We start from the raw sequence: 14136 nt of genomic DNA, 5'->3' as shown, positions 1-14136 counted from the left end.
CATGGTCCTTTGCTTTTTAATTACTTCAAAAATGTTACTATAATATTTTCAATTATTTTCATCTATTTTTGAAGGAGAATGCATTCATGAGGAACAATTACATGTTGTATTAAATATTCCCAATGAAAGATCTGTCCATAGTAGACACATTTTGTAATACCTTATATTAAGGGACTATAAAATATTATTAAGAAAAAAATTCATGTTATACCATTTCTGTTTGAAAGAATCCTATCTATGATAGTGTAATGACCAAAAAAGATTAAACGACTAAGGAAACAAATGTTTCATCTTCTAAGCATAATCATTTATTAAGCAAGTCATTCCAGCTGCCTAAAAAATTGGGGCCAGGGCCCTTCTTCAGCTTAGGAGTAGCCCCTGAATACAAGGGATGACAGAATTTTATACATTAAAAAATTAATCAAGGCTAATTATTTAAAAGGAAATAGTATGTTAGATGAATTAAATTTTAATTGGATGAAAAATTAGGTAGGGGGAGAATGAACTGCAGGTTCAATTCCCTGAATTCAGGAAAAAAGATGTCCCATTCTTCTCAAGTGTCTGTAAACAATTAAAGGAATATGGAAGCAAAAAAAAGTATTTTTCATAAGAGAGAATTTGAAGTACATCTATGATAGAATAGAAAGGGAATTAAGCTAGCTCCAGAATTGAGTCATAAGATAGAGTAAATGTGGTTCACTCAGTTCCCACAGTTAACCAATTGCTGTCCTAATTCCTTCAATTCCTTTAAAACCAATAAGAGAATTACTGTATAAGGTTGTCTTGTTTTGTTTTTTTTTAATTTCCGTTTGAGCATTGATTGCATGTTTGTTTTGAGGTTTATTGATTGTATTCTGCAGTCTGATTAATGAGGCAAGGGCTTTTCAGGTCTTTAATTTTGAGAATGTAAATGAAATAGCAAAGGTCTATTGGTGTCATTCTTTCTCTTTTAGCTTTTTGCCATGTTTGTGATGTTCTTTCCCAGTTACATAATGATAACAAAATAGTCCTTTTTATACCAGGGAATACTTTGTGTTTATGGTGTGTATAAGATCATTACTTTTCAAAGTACATTTGTTTGAACTACTAATAAATTTTAAAAATCAGGCATTTTTGATATAAGAAAGGAATTAAAGGAATAGATTTTGAATAGATATTCCCTGCTTAAAAAAAAGAAAATAATAGCTATAGCAATAGTCAGAGGATTTATATAACCCTTATTATGTACCAAGCACTTTATAAATGTCATTTTATCCTCATAACTACCCCGGAAGGTAGGTTCTAATATTAACCTTATTTTATACTTGAGGAAACTGAGTCAAACTAGTTAGGTGATTTACTAGTAAATGTCTGAGACTGAATTTATATTCAAATTTTTCTAACTATAGGCCCAGTGATTTATCCACTGTTTTGCCTAACTGTCCAAATTTAAAATTAAACAAAATGAAACTAAAGATTTAAAGACCCTTATTTCTGAACATTGCTGACCTTATCAACAAACACTTATTAAGTGTCTACTATATATAGAGTAGTGCACTAGGCACTGAAATAGGAAGTTTTGCTAAGACTTATTCCCTATCTCCCTGATGCTTACAGTCTAATAAGGAGGATAAAAACACAAACATAGACAGTATCTATATCTACAGACAGTATCTACTACATAAAAGCACATTAGGAGTGAATTATAACATTCAACAAAGGGCCGATGTCTGGTCCAAGAAAAAAGGGTATTTCTGACTCTAGGGGAATCAAGGAAGACTTCCAAAGAAAGTAGCTTTGGTTGGGGCTTTCTTAATTGTAACATGGTTAAAATTCAGTTTGAAGATATAATTCAGACTATCTTCCAAAGAAATGATATCACATTATAAACCTGGATGGAGAAGAGACTTGGAGGTATGAATGTGAGAACTGGAAGTGATAGCACTAAAGAGGTAGGGGTACTAAAAATAAAATTAAGATTCTACAATTCTACCTTGTCAGAGCTCTGCAGAAACCTAATTTTTTTGATAATTCTAGTTAATATTATTTAATTCCCTTATAATTCCATGTATTTTATTTCATGTATATAAAAATTCATTGAGGAGTTAATGCACTTTACCAAACTGCCAAATAGAACCATGATATGCAAAAAGGTTAAAAACCACTACTCTAAAAAGATAAGCAAGAAGATTTGTGAGGTATTGAAGGTCAGGCTTATATGTTGAATTAAGGTAGGGCCACAGAGATAAATCCTTAACCAGTTTGGATTCCAGAGTCCTTACTGACTCACTGCCATTGTGCTAAATATTTTTTTTTCCATTACCCCTTTTACCTATCTTGTAAGTTCTCTGATCTGGATACACCTATTAGCAGTGATTATAAAACAGTTATTTCTTCTCAGAAACCACCAAATTGGTTTGCTCATTCAATCAACAAGCATTTATTAAGTAGTAGACATTACTTTGTAAAAGGAACTGTGCTGACCTCTGACATTAAAAAAATGGAAACTTAGAGATAGTATTTATTTCTTTCATTGTAAGTATTCTTTGTATTATAGTAGTAGACATTTATTTTGGGGAATAATAAATCTCTGTCTCTCCTCTTCGTTGATCAGTTTGTGGACAGATAACTTGGAGTTTTTATTCAATTTATTAATGCTATATTGTCTATGCGATGAAAGAAATCTTTTTTCTTATTAATTTTAGGGGGAAAGGATTTAGGTCCATAAAATAAATACTTACTCTGATATGAGGGTTAGACTGATGCAGTTATGGTTATTTTATAGAAATTTTTATTCAGGGTTTTTATAAATCTTTAACTTGTCTTATTGGAGGTCCTCAAAACCAGAAAAGAGGGATGAGTTTAAATTCTTGTTTATATACTTAACAGTTGTGGGACATAGGCATGCTTATTACTTATATCATAAAATGGGAATAGTAATATTTATACTGTATCTTATAGGACTATATTAATACTTTCTATTGCTATCCTTATTACTTACACCTCATTTGTGGACATCCTATATATATCCAAAAGACTAACCACCATTATCTCTAGGATGCGTGCATGGTATCCCTTCTGTCTCATAGTCCAACTACCATGTGCCATTATACATGGCTTCAACTGAATTCATTTCTCTCCCCCAAATCTTTGCTACTGAAAATATTGAAAAGTAGTATAAAGTTCTGGAAAGAATACTTCTTGGAGTCCAGCCTTGACAGTCTAACTATGTGTCCTTGAGCAAGTCCCTTGTGTTCTCTGAGCTGCACTGTTCTCATCTAATTCTGCCAACACTGCCTACCTCTTTGGATTGTTATGAAGAAATTTAAAGTATTGTAAGAGTATGAGGTCTTATTACTACTATGTTAATTGCATTAAAGAATAAATTGCCATTTGTGGGATGTCCAGGAAATTTAGTCACCATTCATAACTTGGTACATATGGGAAAATGCCTATTGTGTTGCAAACTAACAACTTAAAGGTGAGTTTTTCAACAAAACTAATTTGCATGTTGGGGATTGTTTATCTATTAAGATTTCCTTAAGGCATTATTTTAAGGCTGAATGTTGAGGACTTTTTCTTAGTGGTTGCATGACAAATGGAAAGCTCTGCAGATCAAACATGGCTGGGGTCCTAGAGAAACAAATACTGAGGTAGTTTTGAAATAAGAATCACATGCAGTAAATAGTCTGATTAACACTGGTTTTCATAGGATGAGTCAGTGGTTCATTTAATTCTGGGGTTCAAAAATGGAAATGGTGAGCATGAGATAATAATTTCTGGTATATGATGGATTTTCCAGTATTCCTACAATATTGAAGTTTATGCAAATAAAAAAATGAAAGATTGAGACAGTGCTCTATTAAAAATGTTATTTCAATAAAACTTTTAATTTGTAAGGGTAATAGTATATTCAGTTAATGAATATATTCAATACATTCAAGTGAATGCCAAATCAGAATTATTTTGAAATCAGATTTTTATAGATATCAGATCAAGTTGCACCAAAGAAAATCTGTTCATTAAATTCACATTTGATTTGGTATGTTCGTAATATTAAAAAAAATAGACAACCCAGTCTGGAGTTGAGAGGACCTGGGTTAAAATTTGGCCTTAGAAACTTCTTAACTGTGTGACTGTGGGCAAGTCACAACCCCAATTGCCTAGCTTTTGCTACTCTTCTGTTTTAGAATTGATGTTCAGACAGAAGGTAAGGTTTATATTTAAAAAAAAAAAAACCTCACCATGTAATTTATTTCCCATAGCTTATTTATTGGAATTTCAATTTTATAAATATGCTGTAGGAAGTTGAAAAAAGTCAATAGGTAATCTTATTAAAGAAAGAATTGCCAAATTTAAGAGCTATGTACATATTTCAGCATAACATATGACATTTATAAAACAATTAAAATTTTATAAAACATTTTATATATATGACAGCATTTCTTATAACAACTTTGCCAGGTTGGTAGTATAGGCATTATTATCCTCATTTTGCAATTGAAGAAGTTGAAGATAAAAGAGATTATAAATGTTGCATACCTATTTTTTTTTAAAAAAAGGGAATTTGAACAGCTTAATTTCATTGAGTCCCTTATCATTACTTTTTTATGTTTACTTTTTAAAGTTCCTCTTGAATCTTGGGCTTGAGTATCAGATTTTCTATTCCTCTCTGATTTTTTCATCAGGAATGCTTGCAGGTCCTCTATTTCATTAAATATAGATATTTTCATCTTAAGGATTACCCTCAAGTATGCTGGGAAGGTCATTCTTGGTTGTAATCTTAGCTCTTCTTTTGCCTTCCAGAAAATCACATTTTAAGTCCTCCCTTCATTTAATATGGAAATCATTAAAACTTGTTTGATCTTGACTGTGAATCTATATTTGAATTTTTTCTTCCTGGGCACCTTAAGTATTTTCTCTTTGACCTTAGAGCTCTGGAATTTGACCTTAGAGCTATGGAATTTGCCTGCAATACTTCTGGCAGTTTTCCTTTGGGGAATCCCTTTCAGGAAGTGTTCACTAATGTCTGTTTTACCCTTTGGATTTAACATATCAGAGTATTTTTCCTTTATAATTTCTCTAAATATGTTATGTAGGCTCTTTCTTTGATCATGAATTTCTGGTAGCCCGGTCATTTTTAAATTATCTCTTCTCAGTCTCATTTTTTGGGTTAACTATTTTTCTGATGAGCTATTTAACATTTTGTATTTTTTCATAATTTTGACTTAGTTTTTTGTTTCTTCATGTCTCATGGAGTCATTGGTTTCATTTTGTCATTTTGTCTAATTCTAATTTTTGTGGAATCATTCTTCAATGAGCTTTTGTATCTCTTTTCCATTTGGTCAATTCTGCTTTTTAACAAATTCTTTTTTTCATTGATTTCCTGTACCTCCTTTTACATTTGACCAATTCTGCTTTTTAAGAAGTTTTTCACTTCAGTGGATTTTTATTCCTCTTTTACCATTTGGCCAATACTGTTTTTTAATTTGTATTTTCTTTAGGATTTTTGGTGCTTTTTTTTTTTTTTACAAAACTTAATTCTCTTTTCATACTTTTCTTGCATCACTCATTTCTTTTCCCAGTTTTTCCTCTACAATTCTTTTCTTTCATTTGCTCTTCCATGAATTCTTATTTTATTATTTTTACTCAATTATTATTTTGGGGGGAAGCTTTTTTATAATTTTTTCACATTGTTGTCATCTTCTGAGTTTATATCTTGGTCTTCCCTGCTACCACAGTATCTTTTTATGATCAAATTCTATTTTTGTTATTTTATAATTTTTCCAGCCCATTTTTTTATTTTGAACTTTATGTTAAATTTGTACACTACTCAACTGGGTGTAGGGAGGTACTGTGTCAAGCTTCAGCTTTTTCATACATCTATTTTCAAAGATAGTTCTGGGGATCTGGGCATTTTTGGTGCTTCCATGGTGATTCTGAGAGAAGTATGGTCACTACAAGAAATCCCTTATAATTAACTTTGCTCATGATATGAATCCAATATGTAGAAGAACTTGATGTCTAGGGTATTATACAAATATTTTTTGTATTTTTTGGTAAACTTTATGTATTTTTTGTAATTTTATGTAATTGTGTAATTTTATGTAATTTACATAAATGAATTTTATGTAAATATTATATGATTTTTTTGGTGGTTTGTTGAAACATCCTTTTGTTTCCATGTGGTAAGCTTTCATTTCTAGGAATAATATGAGAAAATAATACTTTCTATATTTGAATACATTTTTAAAGAAATTTTGTCATTTTATCTATATATTCTGTGTTCACATAAATTCATTCCCAAATATGTTCCTTTACTTCTCTTATACATGGAACTGTTAATATTATTATTATTGCTGTTATTTTTTAAAGAATAGTTCTCCATATTTTTTCCAGGGACTAAAGGACTCATGGACCTGATTCCAGTTTAATTGATATGGGAGCTTTGACTTGAAATCCCCTTCTTAAGCAGCCTAGTGTTCCCCTATTTAAAGGGTTCACCATTTTAATGATGAATACTCCTTTGGCATAACCCAATGTACCTCAGAACTCCAGAGTGCTGAGTCCCTGATATAGCTGTTACATCCAGTTGAGCCATCCCTCATAACAAAAAAATTATAAAAGAGGATAAGAAAGCAACTCAGCAAAACTAACCAACACATCAACAGGTCTTACATTAGGCAGAATGTTCTATATTTGTAGGACCTTTTCTACATGATGAAGGAAGCAGAAGTATATTTTCTCTTTCTTTTCTAGGAATAAGAGAGGACTTTAAAATTATGAAGAATTATTTTTACTTTCTTTTTTCTTTTTACATTGTTGTAGTATTAAGTGTGTATGTTCTGTTTGTTGCAGTCTCTACAAGTTCCTATGTGTCTTCTCATGCTTCTCTGTATCCTTCAAATTTATTTTTTATGGTACAGTAATATTTCATTCTAACACCAAAATTTGTTTACTCGGTTTTCAGTCAATGGGTTTCTTTGTTTCTCATTCATAAATGCTACAGTCTGACCAAATTTAGAGTGTGTGTATTATCCCAAATTTCTTTATTTTCTACATCAAAGTGCATCTTCAAAGTATTTTCTTTGACATATACAAAATCCATAAGGATTATTGCAAAAGACCTTAGACATCACCTCTCTGACCTGCTTCTGCACAAAAATCTCCCCTGTAATATCCTCAGCAAATCATTGAGTAAAGACTTCAAGTAAGGAGGAATCTACTATTTCTTGGGACACTCTCAGATATTCTCATTGTTAATTATTTTTTCTATATATCAAGCTTAAATCTAACTTTTTTTCAACTTCCATTTGGTTTTCTTTAGGTTTGTGGCCCTCTGGATTTACATTCAAATTCAACTTTCACTTGATATCCTTTTAGGCCCTTGAAAATATCTCCCCTAGGGTCTCTTACATTCTCTATGCCAAGCAGCTCTGCTTTTTTTCATCTGATTCTTATGAGATATTATTGGGGGAACTGTGAATTCTTTCTGTTTTATCAATCCTTGCTATAATGTAGTGCTCAGGACTAAACACAGTCTCTTAATGTGGTTAGAACAAGGCAAAGAAAAGAGGGACCATTATATACTACCTTGCAATGCCATGTCTCTTAATATAGCCCAAGATAACCGTATATTATTACTTATTATGAAAAAAATCAAGTGTCTTTCTGAACACTCAATTCAGACACATATATTTCATACATACATTCAGTAGGCAAGATACCATGTTAGGATCTGTGAAAAGAGCACTACAAAAATAACTGTGGTGCTGAATACTATTTTTAAAAAATAAGAACTATAGCTAATAGATGTGACTGTATTTGATAATACAATTGCAGGTCTGGGAAAAAGATAAAATATTTTACTATCTCCAACTAGTGAGATACTTTCTTGACAAAATAATATTAATTTTATGTAGATTTGATCTTATAAGTAAACATATTTAACTTAAATTTGTAAGTTTCAATTTTTCATTTTGATCTTCACATTTAAATTATATTTTTATTTCTTAGGAAAACTAGAGTTATTATAACTTATAATCCATTTTGCTATAGAAAATAATGATTCTGAAGAAAGATGACAAAAATAAGTTTTGATAATTTTTATTTTTTGCATTTACAGATATCTGCACTTTAATCAGATTGAGACATTAGACCCAGAATCATTCAACCACCTTCCTAAACTTGAAAGGCTGTAAGTTTTTTTTTTCTTCTTGTTTTTTTATTTTAGCCTAAGGGTCATTGTAAACTGTGTATTTTATTTTATTCATTTAAAATATTTACTCTGAGAAACGTGTAATGAACATTACACGGAAAATTTAAGATCCCTTGCTTAAGATTATTATTATTATTATTATTATTATTATTGAAACTGGACTAAAAATTAATGCCATTAACCTAGTAATTAGTGAGTAATCTCAACAAATCAGTGGTGATATAGAATAGTGGAAACAAGACCTCTTTAAAGTGAAGCAGAAAATAGTTACCTAAATCTTTTAATTTATCTATATCTATATCCGTAACATATATACATTTAAAAATGATTCATTATATTCTTTTATTCAATAGATTTTTGCATAACAATCGAATTGCTCACTTAGTTCCTGGAACATTTAGTCACTTGAATTCCATGAAGAGATTGTAAGTAAAATAAATTTTATTCCAAAGTTTCAGTAAATTTAAATTCTGCATTGGTGATATGCAAATTTATAGCTCTTCATCCTGTAATGTTGTATAGTACACAAATATCTTTTCTTATAACAACTTATAACTATATGTAAATGTTATTTTGATGATCTTTTTTACAGATGAGGAGATTGATGGTCAAGAATGGTTTGAATGAGTTTTCTAATATCATTGAACTGATAAATAGTAGAACTAGGAATGAATGGTATCAAAATTTTCTAGTTCCAAGTTAAATCTACTTCTGAGTTCAGTTTCCTAACCATAATTCTATATTGATATGCACTTGTGTATATTTGTACTATTTAGGCATTTCCTTTGATTATTAATCATAGGAGCTTATAACAATCAGAAAATCTGTTACAAAAGATACAATTAAAATAGTTGGTGTGTGTGTGTGTGTGTGTGTGTGTGTGTGTGTGTGTGTTTGTGTCTCTGGGAGTTAAAACTTGGTTATGTAATATAAGCATTTATAGTTAAATCTTGATTGATTTATTTCATATTTACTTTTTGAATATTAGTGGAGAAAATATTTGTTTATACTTAAATTTCAGTTGCTTTTTAGTGCAATATATTATATTAAATTTTCATATGTTGTAATATACTATGAAGAAGAAATAACCTCAGTTATTTCAGGTCCACCATTTTGTCTCTAGACATGGATGTATAATAAAATTTTTTTAACCTCCTTAAATATACCCTTCTTCAGAGACTGCCAGAATAAGAGTATTTACTCACAGTTAATTAGAAATGTATATTTCAGTATTTAACTCATTTATTCTTCTTGACAGATATTAAGCACAATGATCCCCATTCTTAATCTTCATTTGATTATTTTTGAATATTACTAAAGTGTGTCATTTAACAAAACATTTATTGAATGTCTGCTTTATGAGTTGTGGTAGGCATGATGGTGAAGATAAAAAGGAGTATAGAACAAACTGAGCGTCCTCATGGAATCCACTCTCTTATTGAAAAGAAAAAAATACACATCAGAGTGGAACTAAAAGCCTAGAGTGTTATAGAAATAAGTGCCAAATGAAGAGAAACCAGCATGGGTTCATATAAAAAAGTTGGGTTAAGTTTGCCCCATTTTCTTTTTTAATATGATAACTAGTTTGGGGGAACAGCTGTAAATGTATTTGTACTTCAGCTAGGCACTTTTCCTTGTATTAATGTTCTAGTGGAGGAATATGGGCAAGATGCTATTGGTAGATTCATAGCCATAATGATTTTGTGGAAAGGGGGTTACCTAAAGGGAAGTGTTTTCTAGTATTCACCTAGTTATATTCATAGTCTTGACTTGTTTATCATTGTCCTCAGTGTTGTAAGAGGCATGTTAGATACCGAATTTTTCAGATTCAGTTTCATCAGATAGCTGGAAAAGGTGAAAGCAATGTGTTGGATGACAGGATCAGAATGTAGAAAGATCTTCACATGTTTAATTTATAGTAAACTGCAACAAAATGAAAATTCTGCACTTGGGTTCAGTAAATCAGATACATAAATACAATATGGGGGAGATAGCTTAGATAATATTTCAGCATGTAATGAGCATAATGTGACTGCTCAAAAAGCCATTGGAGTCTTAGTCTAATTTAAAAGAAATTCAGCATACAGATTGAGGGAGCTGACAACTTGCTGTCACACTGTGAAAGGATGAGTGAATAAATGAATGATAAACATTTATTAAGAACTGTGTGTGAAGCATCGTGTTAAGTACTAGAAATAAAAGTAGAAAATAACATAGTCTCTGTGCTTGAAGAATTCATAATTTAATATGGGAGTTTAGAATATATAGGAGATTTCAGTTGCAAGATAGATAGCAAAGTCCACTGGTTCTTAGGGTGTAGTTTCAAGGCTGATGATAATTTAGCTTATTTTATGTCATTTCTAGTAAAAAAAAACATATCTGTTTCAGATGTTGAATGATTTGTTCAGTGCAAAGGAACTTGGTAGCAAAAACTTTGTTTTTCCAGTCTTTAGTAGCTTTAGTAGCTGGGGAGAGAGGGGAGGGGTGCAATGTTTCAGAGTCAGTTAACGGGTTGCTCCTTTACCATGGTCATTCCCCTAGATACTGACCATGTTAGCTGGGATTGTAGTAGAGTTGATTATTTGGAGGATGTGCTCTTCTTAAGCATATTGAGCTTACCTGCCAAAGGGTGACAGTAAATTGGCGGTTGGTATTTGTGATGATGATGATGATGAAACACTTTTCCGCAAAGGCTATTCCTTTCATTGATGGCAGTATAGGTAAGGCTTAAGATAGGAAAATTGGCCTTGGGATGGAAGTTTCTAGGAGTCTGACTCTGGGTCTTGGGCTTTGTACACTTTAGTCTGAGGGGAAGTATAATTTGAGGTAATAGCTGTGGTTTTAACTGTCTAGCACATGCTATCTCCCTCAAGATTCTTTTGTGCATTCAGTTCTATTCTATTCTATTCTATTCTATTCTATTCTATTCTATTCTATTCTATTCTATTCTATTCTATTCTATTCTATTCTATTCTATTCTATTCTAATCTATTTTTCTACTTCTATACATCATATTTAAGAAGGGATATAAAAAAGTTTGAGTGCATCCAAAAGAGAACAGTTAGGGATGGTATGGGGAGATCAGCATGGTGTATTAGAATGAGTTCCAGCTCTGGATTCAGATGATGTGTTCAAATCCCATCTCTGATGAGTACTGCCTGTGTGGTCTTGAGCAAGTCATTTAACCCCTTGAATCTCAGTTTCCTCATCTCTAAAATAAGGGTCTTGGATTACCTCTCAAATCCTTGAATATTTATTAATTCTAAGAACCACTTATGTACCTGTTACTAACTCAAAACCACCATGAGAATTATTTCAAAATTTAACCTGCAAAAGAGAAGACAAATGGGAATATGATAATTATCTTCAAAATTGACAAATTCATAGGAATTTCATTTGAATTAAACTTACTCCGTTCTATCCTAGAAAATGACATAGTAAGGAAAATGAGTAGTCACAATGAAGTAGATTTTAGTTCAACATCAGGAAGAATTTTCTTAGAATTAATCAAAGTTGGAATGCGATTCCTCATTAAGTAGTGAGTTTCCTCACCACCAGAGTTGTTCAAGTGGAACATACGATGAGTAATTTTCAGGGATGATAGAGAAGGGACTGGTGCTTCATTCAGTTGAGGTGTTTGAGCTAGATGAATTTGAAGAGACCCATTTGTAATATTTATATGCTCCATGGTTCCGTGTGCCTTCAATTAGATTGTTTTCAAGAGGACCATTTTCAGAGGACCATTCTTCTACATTATACATCTTTGTATCATGCATATCCATCTAGCATAGGGTTGTGAACACAGAAGGTAGTCAGTGATGTTTTTGGTTGGACTTAATTTTTGTTTCGAACAACTTATACCTTTGTCTGAGATTCTTTGCCATATTGATTTATTTCTACCGACTATTTCTTCTTTGTCCAAAGGCGATTAGATTCAAATGCTCTCCACTGTGACTGTGAAATCCTATGGTTGGCAGACCTGCTAAAGACATATGCAGAGTCAGGGAATGCACAGGCAGCTGCTACCTGTGAATATCCCAGGAGGATCCAAGGGAGATCTGTGGCCACTATAACACCAGAAGAACTGAATTGTGGTGAGTTTTTTCTTGGCACCATTCCAGGTCAGTTTATCTGAACTGCCAGCACCAAAATGAGCCCTATTAGATTCCCAGATTGTATTTATGATTGTGTTTTGGTTTACAAAAATGCAAAGAAAAGTATAGTATCTCTATTAGACACAATTCTATGCAATAACTAGTTACTACTTTTAATTTCAGAAAGCTCCTAAGGAATTGCAATTGTCTATTTTGTTACTGTCTTTTTTTGATAATACAGCTTTTAGTTTTTCTTCTCTTTTTTTCTGAAGGATAGTTGCTTTTTATTGAGATCAATTTCTACTGATTTCTCAGTCTTTCCATTACTGTATTATTACTATAAGAAGTTTCTTATCTTTTCCTCTCTATAGGGACTGGGATTTAAGGAGGAGAAATGAACTTTCTGCAACTAATAATACAAACTGATCAAAAGCAAATGTAGAAAGGATTTGGTGATATATCCAGAGATGGTGGTATAATTTAGCAGTTATAAGTAGGTACATCTTGGGATCATAGGATTTAGAGATGAAGGGATTTTAAGGGAACTTCTGTTCTCAACCTCTTGTCTGATAGGGAAGGGAAATCACTTGCCTAAGGTCACATAGATATTGAGTAGCATAATGAGAATTTAACTGAAGTCTTTTGATTCCATTACTCTAAACAGTTGTTTGCCAGTTTAGATTATTGTGGAGAGTTTGTGTGGTTCCCCATTCCCATTCAATAGCCGATATTTCTTTTTACCTCCACATGGGTCAATTCTATCATCCTCTAGTTTATTCTTTTCCTGGCTGCAAACTGTGTCTAGCACTCCTGTCCTCTAGCATCTGTCCTCAGGTTTCACTATGTCTGACCTGGAAAGAACCAGATAGAAAATGAGACTGGGGAGAAATGTTGGTTTACATGTATTAACTATTCAATGTATTTGGAATATCATTCTAGATATTATGGGGGAAACTGCTAAAGAGGATAAGGAAAAAAACTTCTTAATGTTTTTTCTTAACTAGTATTCAGTGTGAATTTTGTGATAGAGACACATTCCATTCCCTCTGTTTTCTTATGGTCTTTCTTTTCTATTTCATATGGCATTCATGAATGAGGTTTTAACTCCCATCACACCTAGTCCTGAGGTCTTTTCTCTTACTCAGTAACTATTATAAATTGGCTGTTGAGATAATTCATTTCAATTGGATTAGGTACAAGGAGGTATTCCAGGTACTTGGGATGGATACAAAAATCTACATTCAGTCTCTTCCCTCAAGGAACTCATGCTCTACTGTGATAGTAACTTATATGGTCTCTTAGGTGTGCAAAGCTCCTTCCTCACCACCCAGTAGTTCAAATACTATTTTCCAGAATTTATTTAGTGATGAAACTGAGGTTCTTATCAGTGTTTAAGAAAATCACCCATTTTCACATAGCTAATAAGTGCCTAAGAAAGGATCCTGGTTCAACAACACAATACCACTTTGCCTTTTATGAATAAAGAAAAGTAAATACAACATATGGTATTTTGAAGAGGCAAAGAACACTGACAAGTGGAAGCAGCAGAACAACCCAGAAAGGCTTGATTTCTGAGTTATTGAAATAATGACATCACAATTTTCTTATGGTTTTACACATATATGTATGTGAGTGTTTCTTTTTTTAAAAAAACTAACAGAAGTTCATATTTTCCCACACAATATTTTTGTTATTCTTTTTACAGTGAAATGTTTGTATTTGAGGAACTCACATTCAAATAGAGGGAGATGATACAAATACGTTTCAACTTTAAGGCAAATAGACTGGCCTCGTGGTCCTTAGGGATTCTTAGTTCACAGTAAAAAAAAAATATATATATATATA

The 14136-nt window shown here is 31.9% G+C and overlaps 1 protein-coding gene across 1 annotated transcript in view; it reads left to right on the top strand.

Annotated features, from left to right (window-relative positions):
• The window catches only part of PXDN (peroxidasin), a 158222-nt gene that overhangs the window by 73364 nt on the left and 70722 nt on the right, over positions 1–14136 (top strand). The window contains exons 5-7 of the mRNA XM_044663613.1: positions 8105–8176; positions 8551–8622; positions 12122–12291. Coding sequence (XP_044519548.1) covers positions 8105–8176; positions 8551–8622; positions 12122–12291 — 314 coding nt within the window. The remainder of the gene's footprint in view (positions 1–8104; positions 8177–8550; positions 8623–12121; positions 12292–14136) is intronic.

Source organism: Gracilinanus agilis, chromosome 2 (assembly GCF_016433145.1).
Source record: "Gracilinanus agilis isolate LMUSP501 chromosome 2, AgileGrace, whole genome shotgun sequence".
NCBI lineage: Eukaryota > Metazoa > Chordata > Mammalia > Didelphimorphia > Didelphidae > Gracilinanus > Gracilinanus agilis.
Note: the sequence above shows the minus strand (reverse complement) of the source record. Positions and strands in the feature narration are given on the sequence as shown.